The 16,262-nt window shown below is 38.5% G+C and overlaps 2 protein-coding genes across 2 annotated transcripts in view; one reads left to right on the forward strand and one right to left on the reverse strand.

Annotated features, from left to right (window-relative positions):
* Positions 1–17: 17 nt before the first annotated feature.
* On the reverse strand, positions 18–9,690 carry cct7 (chaperonin containing TCP1, subunit 7 (eta)). The gene is made up of 11 exons (XM_016269458.1): positions 9,608–9,690; positions 8,460–8,613; positions 8,227–8,333; positions 7,242–7,420; positions 6,972–7,143; positions 5,403–5,567; positions 4,236–4,424; positions 3,889–3,986; positions 3,635–3,767; positions 766–972; positions 18–666 (listed from the first exon to the last, which is right to left on the reverse strand). Exons 1-11 carry the CDS (start codon positions 9,611–9,613, stop codon positions 433–435), a joined length of 1,644 nt encoding a protein of 547 aa, XP_016124944.1. The 5' UTR covers positions 9,614–9,690; the 3' UTR covers positions 18–432.
* A 3,305-nt stretch (positions 9,691–12,995) lies between these two features.
* Positions 12,996–16,262, forward strand: part of slc8a4b (solute carrier family 8 member 4b) — a 78,552-nt gene continuing 75,285 nt past the window's right edge. Inside the window, exons 1-2 of the mRNA XM_016269459.1 lie at positions 12,996–13,461; positions 14,362–14,549. The gene's annotated coding sequence lies outside the window, so the exon portion shown is untranslated. The remainder of the gene's footprint in view (positions 13,462–14,361; positions 14,550–16,262) is intronic.

The following is a 16,262-nucleotide window of genomic DNA, read 5'->3' on the forward strand; positions in this document are numbered from 1 at the left end:
GAAATCACACACAAATGTTGAGAAGCAAAAGTACTGATTTTAATGGTCCAATAAATAGTTCCACTGAATGACCAACACAGGAACGTATGTCAGCAGAGTGCCTGCATATCAGTGCTTATACAGATCTACAAACTGATCACTCTTTATTTGAGTGTCTGTATGGTTTGTATGTGTTCTCAGACTTTCACAAAACAACATTCAAATCTCCAACTATCCAACAGATGATTCAATCCCTGGAACAATTAGCAAAAATGACATTTTATTCTGCTTTAGCCTTTGTTAACACACGGAAATGCTTGGATTTAGTGGGACCAGAAAGTAACAAAATGAGTCAAGGAAACAAATCAAGGCCCTATAAGTGGCCAGCATTTGTTTTGACCTTCTGAGTCAGTCCAGAGGCTCTGCCCAAGACACTATGGGGATGGGTGTGGATTAGTGGGCATGTGGCGGTCTACCACGACCTCTTCCTCTGCCAGCAGGGGCCGCTGGGCCGTCAGCAGTAGAGCGAGGGTTCTTGATGGTCTCATCCACTGAGAGGATGAGACACGCAGCTTCGGAGGCAGCGGTCAGGGCATTGATACGCACAACAGAGGGCTCCCATACACACGCCTGGAAGTTATCTGCTATATCTTCATTATTCACGTCCACTCCATACCACATACCACCCTAAGGAAAAGAGAGATCATGCAAATGGATTAATTATAACACTGACATTTAATTTAGATGATTTAATGAAAAATAAATAGGCATGACTTGTGTAAGTACCTGTGCATGCTTGGCCCTCAGTTTGTTTAGGATATTGGTAGCATCAAAGCCTGCGTTGTCACACAGCTGTCTGGGAATAATCTCCAGGGCTTTGGCATAGGCTCCGATCAGCAGCTGCTGCTTGCCTGGAATTGTTCTAGAGTAATCCCTCAGATACTTCGACAGCTCCATCTCAATAGCGCCACCTCCAGCAACAATAGAGTCATTCTGTCATGGGGAAATACATGTTCAGAACATGACTATATTTGTAGCGTTCAGCAAGGACTATGTCTGTTTTACTTTTAAAGGAGTCCTATTATTCTTTTTCACTGTTTGAATTTTAGTCAGTGTGTAGTGTGTATGTTTGGGCATTAAAAAGATCTACAAAGTTACAAATTTCAAAGTCCACTCCAAAGGGAGATATTTCGTTTTTCAAAAATCCCTTTTCAAGAACTACAACGAACTGTTAGTTTTGACTACAGCGTTGTTTTCCTGGTTTTGTGATGTCACAAAGCGGCCATTAGAATATTAAAATAATTCCCGCCTACGGAAATTCGAATGGTTGGGGGGTGGGGAAGGGCGAGGTCATGGATAGAATGCTTGGTTGAGTGCATCAGACAAGACGACGACGAAGAAGAAGTGCTGCTGTAGCTAGGGGTGTGCCGGTACGAGTATCGGTACCAAACGGTTCACAGGGTAAATTTCAAATTGAAGTGATCATCCCTATCCCCTTGGAGTGGGGACTTTGGAGTGAGCAGGGCACGTGTGTGCCATTATGTAATTGTTTGGAATGCACTTGGCAAAGGGAGCGACTTAATTTCCTCATTATCTTCAGCTGGCATGTTCCCGTGACAACACAGCACGGTGTCCGTCAGCAGATGTCGCTGTTTTACTGTAATAAATGTCTTTTTATTGTTGTTAGCATAACTGTTGCAAATAAACATACATTTTATATTTTAAAAAGTTTTTAAAATATGCTATATAATATATACAAACTAATCTATATAAAACTTTTTAAAATATAAAATGTAAATTTTTTTATGCCTTTTAAGCGCTGCGTTGTCACGGGAACATGCCAGCTGAAGATAATGAGGAAATTACGTTGCTCGCTTTGCCAAGAGCATTCCAAACGACTAATGGCATGCACGTGCCCTGCTCACTCCAAAGTCCCCACTCCAAGTGGATAGGGATGAGCACTTCCATTTGGAATTTACCCCGTGAACCGTTTGGTACCGATACTCGTACCAGCAAACCCCTAGCTGTAGCGTCAAGTTTTCACAAGTTATTACACATGCACCTGAATAATTATGTAAATATGTTAAAATTATGAAAACGTTTTTATAAACTGCTGACAGTACAATACTGGACAATGCTGTAATCTGCAGAATTTACACTTCAATTATGAGAATATAGTGTTTCTCATTCATTGATTTATTGGTGGCGCCCACCACAATATCAAAACTGACCACCACAAACAGATTTTCCAAAAGGCTTTGACTTCGTTGAATAAACATGAGAGCTGCACGGTTCAAAATCGAAACCCGGTGTGGGTGTTTTTATATCACTGTATTTCTGAAGGAAACCGAGTGTCTTCAGAAAATTTTGGATATCATTTTAATTTCATCTTGCATGTAATGCCTGATAAAGCAGCGTTTGTGAGCGGAGCGCTGTTTTGTGTACAGCCGTTACCGGGGAAATCTCTGTGTGAACCTCTGGAAAGTCTGTGGGAAACACTGCATCATGTTAGAAATAAAGAACAATAAATATAATACATATTACCGTTGCACTTATCTGTACATAGTAAACGCAGTATTTTTATGCGGCTGTTGAAATCGTATCTAAAATGTGATTTAGCCCAAAAAACAAAAACAACAATAACGTTACCACTCTAACATATCTTGCAATATCCGTGGGTGCAAAGGTTCTGCGCGATCCTCTTGTTCAATATTGTCGGGGTCTGAATCCGGTGTCCTGACATTTTATCCTACCCGTCAGATTTTCCTACCAGGGCTTACTGTGCATGCACACATCAATATTGCGTCCTTTTTATCATGCTGAACAACAATATTTAACGTATCTGCATTACTGTAAGGGTAAGTTTAGGGTTGGGGTAGGTGAAGACGTTAATAAAACAATCTAATACGTAGAAAAAAATTATTTATCGTTGGTTTCCGGTAGCTGTATCCCTTCTAGCCGCAACCGCGAATATAACACAATTACTGTATTTGCATTACTGTAAGGGTAGATTTAGGGTTGTGGTTGGTGTAGATGTTAATAAACCATAATTTTAGCATTTTTCGTAGTCGAATTGTACTACCCACCGTTTTCACAAATCAACAGAACACCGGCTCAAATTGATATGGCAGTATTAACGCCATCCTTAACTATACCGAAACAGACAGAACTTGCTGCTTTGGCAAGGGGCGTGGCAGTACTGAAACACTGTCTAAGGCGGGCCTTCATCAAACCCAGAACTAATCGAGCCATTTGTGCCAGGTTGGGGAGAAAGGTATTGTAATAATATAAATTATGTGAAAAATTACAGTGGGTACGGAAAGTATTCAGACCCCCTTAAATTTTTGAACCACCAAGCATGAGAGCATGTTCTAGCACACCCCAAAAGTCTTTTACAAGACTTTGTAAAAGAGCATAATAGGACCCCTTTAATAGCTAAAGAAACTTGTCTCCCCCTGCTGGCAGTTTTTTAAACATTCAGAAATTTCAGTGCATCATGATTATTCAGGACTAGAGTACTACTGTCCTATGTGATTCAGCTTACTATACATTAACACAACGTTTTCAGTCTTTGCCCACAAGGAATACTGGAAATCAAAGATAAAATAAATCTGTAGTTGTAGTCATTTGTAGCAAGAGATGAAGTTTTCCCCACCTTGATTGCTCTGCGCACAATCATGATGGCATCGTGCAGTGAGCGATCTGTTTCCTCCATGAACTGCTCTGCACCACCCCTCAGGATGATGGTGCAGGTCTTGGCCTTAGGGCAGCCTTTGAAGAAGTTGTATCTGTAGTGCAATACACACAGTTAAATTGTGTGTATGGAAAATATTTACGTGAAATCACTTATTAAAATCTCCAGTTTCATGGACATAATTACATTTTGTAGTTACATAGAAAAAAACATACCTTTCTCCTCCAACCTGCACTTCTTCAAAGAGCTCACACTGTCCAAGCACATCATCAGTCAGGGCACCGACACTGGTCTGAATAGAGCCACCACAGGCCTGGAGGAGACACTACAGCTGCTATAACTGCTACATGGATAACAACATATAATTACCACGTCCAACACAGTATTACGTGTGCATAAGAGATGATATATGGCATTAATTTACTCATGATAGCAGAATTACAACGCTAAATAAAACTGGACTATATTTAGCACAATATAAAAACAGACTGGAATCGAATCACAAAAGTACTGATATACAGCCAAAGCTAAATGACAGCATGAACACAGGATATCATCACACCATCATAGTTCTCTTAAGATCTTCCTCCACAACACGGCCTGCACAGAACAGATCTCTGTCTGCAAAGTATTGTGTAGCAACATCTCCAATGGGCAGCTTTGACAGCACCACTTTAGTGCCAGATTTGTAGATCTTCTCCAGCTTATCGTATAGGATGTTCCATTCAGCATCAACAATGGCCTGATAGTCCTGCAAACAGCCACATAAACATGTGGAAAAACAACTGAGTTTGGCCATGATGGATTATTGACATGAGAATCTCTGAAAATATGAATTTACAGACTTTGGGAATGGTTAGTGTCACTACAATAAAATGCTTATGGCTTAAGTTTTTCATCATTTGGTCTTACCAATCAAAGAGACAACCTGTGATGTTAACCCTTTCACGTGTGTGTTTCTAGCTATTCTAGCTGAGCACCCAGCATGAGTTTTTTTTAAGGCGACCATTATTTTAGAATGAATGGCCTTATAGTTTCCATGGCGACGCATCATGCTTGTAATGTGACACACCGCAGCCAAAATAGCGCTGTATGACACACGAACAACTTTTATTTTGTTTTTGCTTTTTTATTAAAAATATTCACAAACATGTTCACTATATAATAAAATATCTGATAATGTAAATGTATTTGGTAGTTTAAACACTTTTATAATGCGCATGTTAGTTGATCTATAGCGGGTGATGGGCGCCGCCATGTTAGTTCGCGCTGAATCCGAGCTGTGGGATTTAACACACGTAAATTCATCCTCTCCTCCCGAAAGACATTAAAGTAAGTCACCGGTGAACTGGGAGAAGAGCAGAGTAAACCTTATTGTACCTACACAATGTGTATATGATATCAATAAAACATGTTGTCAGATTATATTTGTAAGGATCATTATTGCCGCTTCCATAGACATCGGTGTGTATTTTACAAACTATAAATGTATTGTTTTGCTAGTACCTATGTGTATTTAAATGTATGCAACCTAAAATATGCATTATATGGTTGAAGTTACTGAACAGTTATGACAAATGCCGTCTCAAAAAGTCCGTCTCTGGTTCTGCACCAGCCAAAGCGCGAAAGCAGATTTTAATTCAGCAGTTGATCATGTGACGCAGTGTGATCGTACGCTGCAGGGACCAGCCTAGAATGATCTCACCAGTGGGTTAAGAGCAGTACTGACCTCCACAGAGTTGACACGGACTTCTGCATTATCCTTCTCTGCCTTTAACTCCAGCTCAATGTTGAGCAGTGCGATTTTTGGGTTCACATAGCGCTTGGGCTGCATCTCAAAACCAGCATAGGAGAAGGTCTTCTTGAATGCCACACCAGCTACAAGCTGAGAGTCCTGATAGACAGAAACAAAAACAAAGGAATGCAATGTTAAAATCTACATGTTTCTTTTGCTGCAATTCAATAGAGAGACCTACTTCGCCAATACTGCATCTCTGTGAGATTACTATGGGTAAATCGACACTGTTCAGCTATTCCACAACCATGATCCTTAAATGTAAAGGCTTTGTTCAGACTGGCAACAAAAATCAGTTTTATCTTATCGAGTAAAGGCTGGAATGGCTTTTCCCCTGATTTGCCATCTGGAGTAAGTCAACGCTAGTTGGAGAAGGTCAGAACCAGTCTGCATATTTTCAATAGTAAGATTTGACATTTCATCGAAAAACGTATAGTGTATGATGGACAGAATTCGATTTTCTAGCTTCAGACAAAGATTCCATCTAGTCAGAGATTATTAAACATGTTGAAGCCCATTTTTAACAAATCTCCTAGCAACAAGCTATGTTTTGTGTGAGTTTGTTGCGTTTCAAATAACCTGCCCAGTGGTTCTCCATTTATAAAGTAGGCAAAAGTATGGCACGTAGTGTTTTAAAGGGGTCCTATTATGCTTTTTCAACTTTAGTTAATTTGTAATGTTGCAGTTTGTGTATAAAAAAGATCTGCGAAGTTACAAAGCTTAAAGTCCAATTCAAAGGGAGATATTTGATTTAACAGAAATCACTTTTCAAAAACTACAATGAATGACTCGTTTGGACTACAACGCATATTTTCCGGGATTTGTGATATCACAAATATCGACGAATGGGACAAGACCTGGTTGAGCTGCACTAGAGAAGGCAACGAGTGTTATCACTATGTCGGAGACACGCTAGCTTTCCCCAAGGCAGACGAACTTAGAGTGGTTACAATCATCCAGGTTTAAATCGCGCTCAAATTTATTTGATTTTGACGCAAAATTTACACTGAAGCTCGCAGGCAGCTATAGTAAGGGGCATGACATTTCTCGAACAGGCGCCGAGTGCTGCCAATCACAACACACACTGGCCCAGCTAACCAATCACAGCACATTTCGTATTTCAGAAGGCGGGCCTTCATTTGATACAGGAACTATTCGAGCCGTTCATGCCAGACTGGGGAGAGAGGTGTTGTAATAATGTAAAATATGTGAAAAATAATGTGTTTTTCAAACAACCTAGTATGAGAGAGCTTGTTCTAGTACACCCCCAAAACAAAATCAAGACTTTGTAAAAGAGCATAATAGGACCCCTTTAAAATCTATTTTAAAAGATGTGAGGTGTACTAATAAAGATAAAGTATTGATTACAATATCTACTGTACATACAGATTTCAACACTTCAAAAAAAAATCCACAGTCCAAATGATTTGTTCGCAGTGTGAACAAAAACCTAAAATAAAAAAAATAAAATTCCTCGGAATCCAGAACCCTGCTCACTCTCACCTCCAGAGCGCCACCCTGCACCTTCTTCACTCCAATCATCTTCAGAGGAAGTAGATCATCCAGCATCATCACTGCATCCACCACCATCTCAGAGAAGAATTCCTTCTGTCCTGCAATCAGCTTGGAGTTCAGAGCCGTAGCAGCACACTTCTCCAACAACCTCCTCTGCTCTCTGTGGTAGCAACAGAGGACAAATGATTAGCTCTGTGACATTTATATGATAATAACACATGACTATAATACATAACTGCACACAGGGTCGGGACTCACTGCTTGTCATCCTTTTTGATGGTAACAGCGATTTCGTTGATCTTTTTGACAGCGAGCTGTGTGGCGATGCGGAAAGCTCTGATGATGGTCTGGGGGTGAAGCCCCTCCTCTACGTATGGCTTTAACTGCTTCAGAAACTCAGCAGCAAGCAGAGTCACTGAAGTGGTGCCATCACCAACCTAAACAAACACACACAATGTAGATGATACACTCTAGCGCATTTAAAGAGCCATAAGATAATTATGCAAATTGAGCCCATCTTGTTAAAAAAATAACATTTCTAATTAAGAAACGGACATAACAGGCTCCTTCAGTCATGCTTACGTTCACAATACTGTCTTTTAAGTGCACAACTGCTTTTGTAAAAAAGAAAGAAAATGTATCATTAAAACATTTAAAGTGCTATCTTTCTGCTACAAAATATAGATTATGAGGCTAAAACCATAACAGAACATTTGATAAATATGTGCTTTGTAGTCAATAATTAGTTGAACAGGTGTTTCATAGCATATCTATAATATAATATTGTCAATCAATCAACACTGAGAACTAAAACCACCTAACTACCTAACTAACTAGTAACTACCTTTTGAAGCAGTATAAATATACCCACAGAGAGTGTCAAACTTACCTCTGCATCCTGAGATCTGGCAATGTCTACCAGAGTTTTGGCTGCAGGGTGTACAACATCCAAAAGCTTCAGAATCGTGGCTCCATCATTAGAAATAGTGGCTTTGCCTGCAAGATAACGTCATGTAAATCACACTTCTGCTACAAAATATAGATTATGAGGCTAAAACCATAACAGAACATTTGATAAATATGTGCTTTGTAGTCAATAATTAGTTGAACAGGTGTTTCATAGCATATCTATAATATAATATTGTCAATCAATCAACACTGAGAACTAAAACCATCTACCTAACTAACTAGTAACTACCTTTTGAAGCAGTATAAATATACCCACAGAGAGTGTCAAACTTACCTCTGCATCCTGAGATCTGGCAATGTCTACCAGAGTTTTGGCTGCAGGGTGTACAACATCCAAAAGCTTCAGAATTGTGGCTCCATCATTAGAAATAGTGGCTTTGCCTGCAAGATAACGTCATGTAAATCACAGCATGAAAAATCAGAGCATCATGTTAATATCATACCAACAAATATAACAGTCTGAGTCCTTCCCAATCAAGCAACACTTGTATAGAAATTCAGACTTACCTCTGTTATCTACCACAAGCTTGTCCATGCCACGGGGGCCGAGGGTGGTCCGCACAGCCTCTGCCACAACCTGGCAGGCATTGATGTTACTGATGAGCTGTGGGATCCCCTGAGAGCTGTCTGTGCCCTCCTTCAGGAGGATGACTGGAGTGGGCTGAGGGGAGATGTTTAGGAATCACTATAATATAATAACTACACCATCTTTTGAATTCAATTAAAAGTTTTTAATATTTTTAAGAACAGATCAAACTAGAAAAAAAAACATTTCAAATAGATACGGTCATAATATTATGCAATTGTGCTAATTTCCATGATCGGTTTATCACAATTTTTAAATAATTGATTTTTTTAAAGGTTTTCCATGACCATGGGAGACTTTTGACAGTCCTTACACAGCCAGTGTATTGACCATTTCTCGTTATAGAAGTTAATTAATAAAGTGCTGTGATACTTACTTATACAACTTTTGCATACATACGTCCATTATCTCTTTTTCTCTTTATATACACACAGAGACATATTATAACACTATTATAAATAACAGTAATTCTTAATCAAGTCAAGTCTTAATTTTTGCAGTTGCTGTCATGCACAAAAAGATATGTCATGAATAACACTAATCTCTGTGTGAGTGTGTGTGTGTGTGTGTCTACGTGCTAAAAACAAGGGTCTTTATTCGGAAAATTAAAAAATTGTTTTAAAGTCACAGGTTTATCATAGTAACTAAAGAGACGAACAGTATTGAAGGGTGTAACCGGTTCATTAGCACTTTCTCCTTTACCGAATTGATGCTAAACTAAAGCCTCTGGCATCATTTAGCAACCACACGGATTAAAACTAATATAGAAAATATAGTGAAATATAAAACACTATGTACACATGACGTACAGAGGCAACTTTTGCACATCGCGTCGTAATTCTGCCAGTCACCACTCTTTCATACAGAAGAATGCATCGTTAGCCACCAAGCTAACTAGCATCAATGTAAACCTTTAGGCGTATTATCTCATCTAAAACAGAAATAATCTCACAGACATGTCCTTTGTGCTTTATTCTCCCTGGACGTTTATCTCCCAGCACTAGGAAATGCGACAAAAGTTCAGATGACGATGGATTTGAAGGCAAAACAGTCATGAAAGAGCACTCACCATCATGTTTGCAGGCTAGAGGAGGACGCTGCCGGGTGAGGTACCCACAATGCACCTAGAACTCTCTAGAACACGAGACGCGTTTGTTGTTAAACTGATGATGACCATCAGAGGGCGCTATTACTACACTTTTCATGTCTGCTGCTCTGCAACCTAATAAGAGGATTTCTTTCCCCCAACATATCAGCTATGCATTAGTTGTTAACTAAATAAATAAATAAACCAATGTTGCATTATGGAAGGCAAATTTACATTTCCACCAGGAAATACACTTCGTAAGTGGTTTGTTTAAATACTAATAAATAAATGTAAACAAACAAAAAAAAAACAATAAATAAATAATACATAATAAACAATTTCAATAAATAAAGTAGCCTTGCAGGCCACAATATGTAAAATGCCTGCTTAGCTGCCTAATGTAAAATAGTTATTAAAATGTTTCAAATAAATAAATCAATAATATGTGACAAATGTGAGCAATATGAAATTACATTTCCATCAGTTAACCATTTGACATTTCTATTTTATCCTAAACATTGATTGACCAGTTGTATTACATTTGTTTAAAACAAACAAACAAATAAAGGAATAGTTGTACTGGCATTAGAGAGGAATAACATTGAATAGAGCTCATCTACAAGTTGTACACAGATTACCTCACTCTTTCTTTTAGTCCCCCCATTCCTCTACTTCGACTCCATTATTTATATCCTGTATAGACCTATATGTTTTTGTTGTTGTAGATTTTATTGAAATTTTGTATGGCTCTGTCTTATCACCACACAATGTTACATAATTGTAACCTCCTTTAAAAAATTTTTCTCTCAGTGGCTGAACCACAGAGAGATTATCCTTCAGAACAATACTATTCAGGGTAAATTAAATCAAACAGACAAACATTATTTGAAAACATAGTGTTTAAAGCACAAATAACAACACTCAGACTTCAATAATTTATCTCTGTTTCCGGCACACACACACACACACATATGCACACATGTGCACTTATGCACTGCATTCTTCTCTGTATATTTAAGATGTCTTAGATGTAACAGTATATGTATACTTACTTTTTTTAACCCAGTGTAACTACAGGCTTAGGCTGCTGTGGATTACAAGTGGTTCTGCATAGTGAGGGTGGCACATGTTTCTTTCTGTGATGTTTCTGCAGTCTGTGGCTCAACTCGAAGCTCTCAGGGTTCCCTGTTTTAGACACATGTAATTATCAGACGTTATATACACGCACCCTGCCTCGCCCTTATGGAGGGTACCTTTTAACTGGGATATTTCTGGCATCTATGGCAGCTGACTCACCCATCTGTAAGACTGCACAAGATGAAGATCCAGCGCTATGTAAAATGTTCTAGGCCCCATCCAGATACACAGAGATGTCTGAAAAATATAAAGAATATAACCTGCCTTGATCCAGACCAAAGTCACGACTAGTCAAGCGAAGCTCTCTGAATGTGATTTGAACTGTCAGTCAAAGCTTTCAGAGCTGAGCCCTCACTAACAACAATTGAACTAGATCTCAGGCACCCCACCTTAGCACTCAAAAGAGACCTACCACAGATCTTATTCGGCCTTTATGCCCTCTCTCTTTCTCCCCCTGTTTTTCTGTCCCTCTGTCATTATCAACCCTCTTTCCAATCTCTCCTCCTTTACTGTACTCTTTAATGTGGCCATGCCACTCCATATATGTCCTCTGTGTGATAGAGTTCAGGCTGTAATCACAAACACCAGTGATGAATGGAGGTTGCTGGCAGCTTTTGGCACTGGCAATCTTTTCCTCCTCTCTTCTTTCCAGTCTATTATATGGACCACCAAGCACCGGGTGCTTCATGTGGACTTGATGATTCCTCAAATGCAGCTATAGATTGGTGAGATAAGGCTGGGTAGTTCCGAATAGTTCCATTTTAAGAATACTGCAAACCGTAATTTAAACATGACACAACATTCAGGGAGATGGATGTGTATAGGGTTCACACATCTTTAGACATTACAGCCATGTGCAGTGATTTGGATCCAAGAACTGGCATAGCAGGACTGAATCAGTTTAGAGGGCTCGATATTTAATTAGACAAGAGTGTGTGTGCATTCATACGTTAGTGTTTCTCGGTCCCTTATTAACTAATTCTCATGTAAATATCCACACTTGAACAAGCAAATCCATGGCCACTGAAAGTGTTGTGCATGTGCAGCACTAGGTAAGCCATTAATCTGAACACTTGCATCATGCTTGACAATTAAAAAGCCAATCCATCACAGTTTATAATCAATACCTTCTCACTCTGAAGGGTGGGGGTGTTAGTCCTAATAACTGTTTTGGGGCCTGCCATTAATCTTTCCACAAACAAAATGTGTGAGTTTGTTTGCTGTATCGTGAAGTCACGGCTGAAAGGGCTTTGCTGTATTAATGACATATTACTGGATTACTTTAAACGGGAAAAAAATAGGCTGCTGGCAAAATAACCGCTTCCAATTACTGGAGCAATAGTCTGGTATTGACTGTTTGGACTCTCTGCAGAACAAACACAACCAAATTTTTTACAAGGCTCTATTACAAAATTAGAGTAATATTTGTCCTTATAGTAACAGCTGTTTTTGGCTTTATACTGACACCTATTGGCCTGGATGTATGAAGTTGATATTTTTTTTTGTTACTGTTTGTCTGTTTTGTCTGACAGCCACATTCAATTCGCACTATATATATATATATATATATATATATATGTGTATATGTGTGTGTGTGTGTGTGTGTGTGTGTGTGTTTCTGCTTTGTAAGCGCCTTGAGCCAGAGAAGTGACTAAAAGTGTCATATAAAAGTCCCTATTAGTATTAGTATTATTATTATTATTATTATTATTATTATTATTATTATTATTATTATTATTATTATTATTATTATTATTATTATTATTATTATTATTATTATTATTATTATTATTATTATTATTATTATTATTATTATTATTATTAGTATTATTATTATTATTATTATTATTATTATTATTATTTTAGCACATCATGTGCTGTCAACATGGCAGCACCCATGAGAGGGAGACCAGCTCCATGCAGAATAAAGAGAATACTGGCATGACTGGTGGCATTTAATGGGAGTGTAATGGAGGTCATTTTATTTTAATTAATGTTATTGCACAGATGAACAGATGTTCATTATCTGTACAACTTTTCTCATTTTTAAATAAGAACACTGCATCTTTAATTGTTTTACTCATTACCATCCGCTGTAGAAACGCACAAAGCCTAAGCAGTTTTTACGAATGATGTAGACCAAGTCATGTATTTGGCACTCTCTCTCTCTCTCTCTCTCTCTCTCCCCACCCTCGACACACAGCTGATGCTGATGCTGATGCTGATGCTGATGCGAGGACGCTCTTTCTGACTCTCACATCCTCAGCGGCGACACACCGTCACCTGCTCCTCCTCTATTCTCTTCGTTGAACTTTGAGCAGCGCATTCATTCATAGTCAACAGTGATTAGTGGAGAGATGACAAGAGGAACCACTCACGAGAGGGATTCATTACAATGACGGTCATCAGCGGAGGAGACGTACGTGGACACTAGATCAGTTTGAACAGAGCAGGACACATAGGGGTTCTGTGTCTTAGGAGGAAGCGAGAGCTATTTCCATTCCCTAACAGCTCAAACCAGTGCCAAACGGGAACTGACTGTTTATTGAAAACAGATCGTGAGGGCGACTGTTTTATTTAGTCAATACAGGAGCAACGAACGGAGAGAAACCTGTATTGCAGGAGCCAGAGAAGACCACTAAAAAGTCCGTCTGAACAAAAGATTTCAACTAACGGAGAGCTACACTGAAATTTGGAAGGTCAGTTGATGCTGAAGTGAACAAATGCTAAAGTTTGTGTCATGTTAATTTTATTTTTATTTTTTAAGGATAAGAAGGCGCACGCTGTGGTAATGTTAAAAAATGTGACTTACCAAGTTACCAAGGCAATTTGTTTAATTTGAATGGAAAAATGGTGAATTACTTTAAAAAATGAAAATGTATTGTTTATAAAGAAAATATGTGTATATCACGGTACAGTGTTGTTAGAATTATGATAATTTAAGTATAAGGAATGAAATTATGAATTGAAATCACAGTACTTAACGTTATAACACTAAAGTCGGTTTTATTCCCAGGAACAGGCATACATAAAGCTAACGTGTGCTAATGTAATGACACTAAGTGTCGCCAAACAGGAATACAGTCGCCAAAATATAATCTCGTATAACATGTCATTGTGTTTTTATAGTAGCTAGGCCTAAAGTTATAGTTTCAAAATATAGTTTTAAGGCCTAGCTCGATACTAAATTGTAGACAACGAATTTACGACTTTTGAGAGATATGATGTACCTATATGATGTAGGCTACATATGATATACATATGATGAATATTTATCACCCCCCCCCCCCCCCCCCCCCCCATTCCCAGCTCTTCTGCCAATGTTAACCTTGTTTACTTTGTTTCACGCGATTTCAGTTTATATGGTAGCATTCAATTAAAATAAAGAACTTGAATATGCAAATATAGTATAAAGCCAAGGATAAGTAGCCTAGCCTATAGCCTACTGCATGTAAAGCGCGCATGGTGACTCATTCATTAAGGTTAGGCTACACAACTTGTCTGAGGCGCGCACCGCATAACACACAACCATCATCGAAATGACCGTCTCAATTCTGTCAAGGCTATTAAGGTGATTAAGTTGTTTATTTGCGTTTCAGTGGGGTTAAACTACCAGGTCTCCGCATACTAGAAAGCTAGTTGTCTGGCTGGAAACCACCTCGCCTCGGACGCGCTGGAGAATAGACTCCTGACATGAGCGACTAACCATCGACAAAAAACAACACACCGGCGGATAAACCGCACTGATCCCTGCGAGCGACCACCTGTTTCCAGCGCAGACCAAACGGTAAGCGCTTCACTTTACTGAGGTACAATCCAAAAAGAATACTGTTTGCATAGTTACGTCTCCAAAATTTTCATCAGATGGCTCTTCATCTAATTATTGCAGTTTGAGCGACCGCTATGCGTAAAGGCGCATTAGATATTAAAGTGCTGCCTGCTGGGATCTTGGAAATCCCCTTGTCATAGTTCCCGTGCTTTGTTATGCAATCACTTTGTAATGTAGTTTAACCACTGAACTGGTTAAATGATTGTTAATTAAGAACACAGAATCACAAATAAACGGGGTATTTTGAGGATCCAAATCCACTTTCATTTCCATGTGCGCGCTGATCCCTTTCTTCTTCTCATCCTTTCACTCAGACTCTATATCAGTCACCCATTCCCTCAATCCCAATGTCTCTCGCTCAGATTATTCTCCTGTAATCCAACGCACAACTGAAGTCTTATTTGATCATGCGTTATGCAACTGGCAACACTGGTCAGGTCATAGTTGTGAGCAAAATGCCTGTTTCCTTTGTAGCAAATCCCTCTCAAATGGCAAAGATTATAATGGGGAGAATTGTAGACAATTTTGTGTGTGTGTGTACTTGTTTATGCTCACTTGTTTATCCTCACAAGGATAGTAAAACCTGACATTTTTGACATTGTGGGGTTTTGGCGACATTGTTTTGGCCTGCGGTCCCCATGAGGGAAAAAACATATATAAAAATAGTAAATTATGTTTATCTGTAAGTGTAACAATGCAAACAGGTTTTCTGTAAGGGGTAAGGTGTTGGGTTAGGGGATAGAAAATATTGTTTGGTCATTATAAAAGCAATAGAAGTCTACGGAAAGTCCCCACAATTCACAGAAACAAACATGTGTGTGTGTGTTTGTGTACACGCGTGCGTGTGTGTTTTTTTCTTTTATTGTCATAAGGGAATAATTGGCATTGGTAAATCATCTTTGTGCTTTTATCATTCCTTAAATGCAATTCAGTCTTTATGAAAGTGTCTTTATAAGCAATGAACCAACCCAACCAGCTACAAGGTGAATCACAACGTTACAAACTTTGATTAGAAGGAAAATATTTTTGAAAATCATACAAAAAGATAAAGATACAAGACTGTGTACTTAATAGCATTAATGAGGGAGTCAACTACAATCACGAATGACACAATCAAAATTAAAATGATAAATATAAAAATATTCATTTAAAGATGTTGATTAGAAACGATATGTTACATTTATTGCAATATATATATATATATATATATATATACACACACAAATATTTAAGTATTTTGAGAGTGTGGGGAGACTCGGAGACTCGGCCTCGTTTGGCTGAGTGGGCGGAGCTAATGACGTCTTTCGGCGGCTCTCTGATTGGTGGAATTTCCTTCATTGCATCATGGGTGATGTAGTTTTTCACCACAAATTAAACATGATTATTAAAAAAAAAAACGAGTTGAAATAAAGCGAACTTGTGATTTAAACAAAAGCAAATATCATCAGATAACAAACTCTGAGCTCACAGCAGATCTGTTTCTACAGTGGTGTGAAAAAGTGTTGGCCCCCTTCCTGATTTCTTATTTTTTTGTATGTTTGTCACACTTTAATGTTTCAGATCATCAAACTAATTTAAATATTAGTCGAAGATAACACAAGTGAACACAACATGCAGTTTTTAAATGAAGGTTTTTATTATTAAGGGAAAACAAAATCCAAAACTACATGA

Source organism: Sinocyclocheilus grahami, unplaced genomic scaffold (genome assembly GCF_001515645.1).
Source record: "Sinocyclocheilus grahami isolate Dianchi unplaced genomic scaffold, SAMN03320097.WGS_v1.1 scaffold52.1, whole genome shotgun sequence".
In the NCBI taxonomy this organism is placed as follows: Eukaryota; Metazoa; Chordata; class Actinopteri; order Cypriniformes; family Cyprinidae; genus Sinocyclocheilus; species Sinocyclocheilus grahami.

What these genes read in the sequence shown, in the direction of transcription:
- cct7 (XM_016269458.1), bottom strand. An exon ending in ATCAAAAAGGATGACAAGCA is followed by an intron (nt 7,144 to 7,241) that starts GTGAGTCCCGAC and finishes TTGCTACCACAG; the next exon opens with AGAGCAGAGGAGGTTGTTGG. An exon ending in ATCTTAAGAGAACTATGATG is followed by an intron (nt 3,987 to 4,235) that starts GTGTGATGATAT and finishes TGTCTCCTCCAG; the next exon opens with GCCTGTGGTGGCTCTATTCA.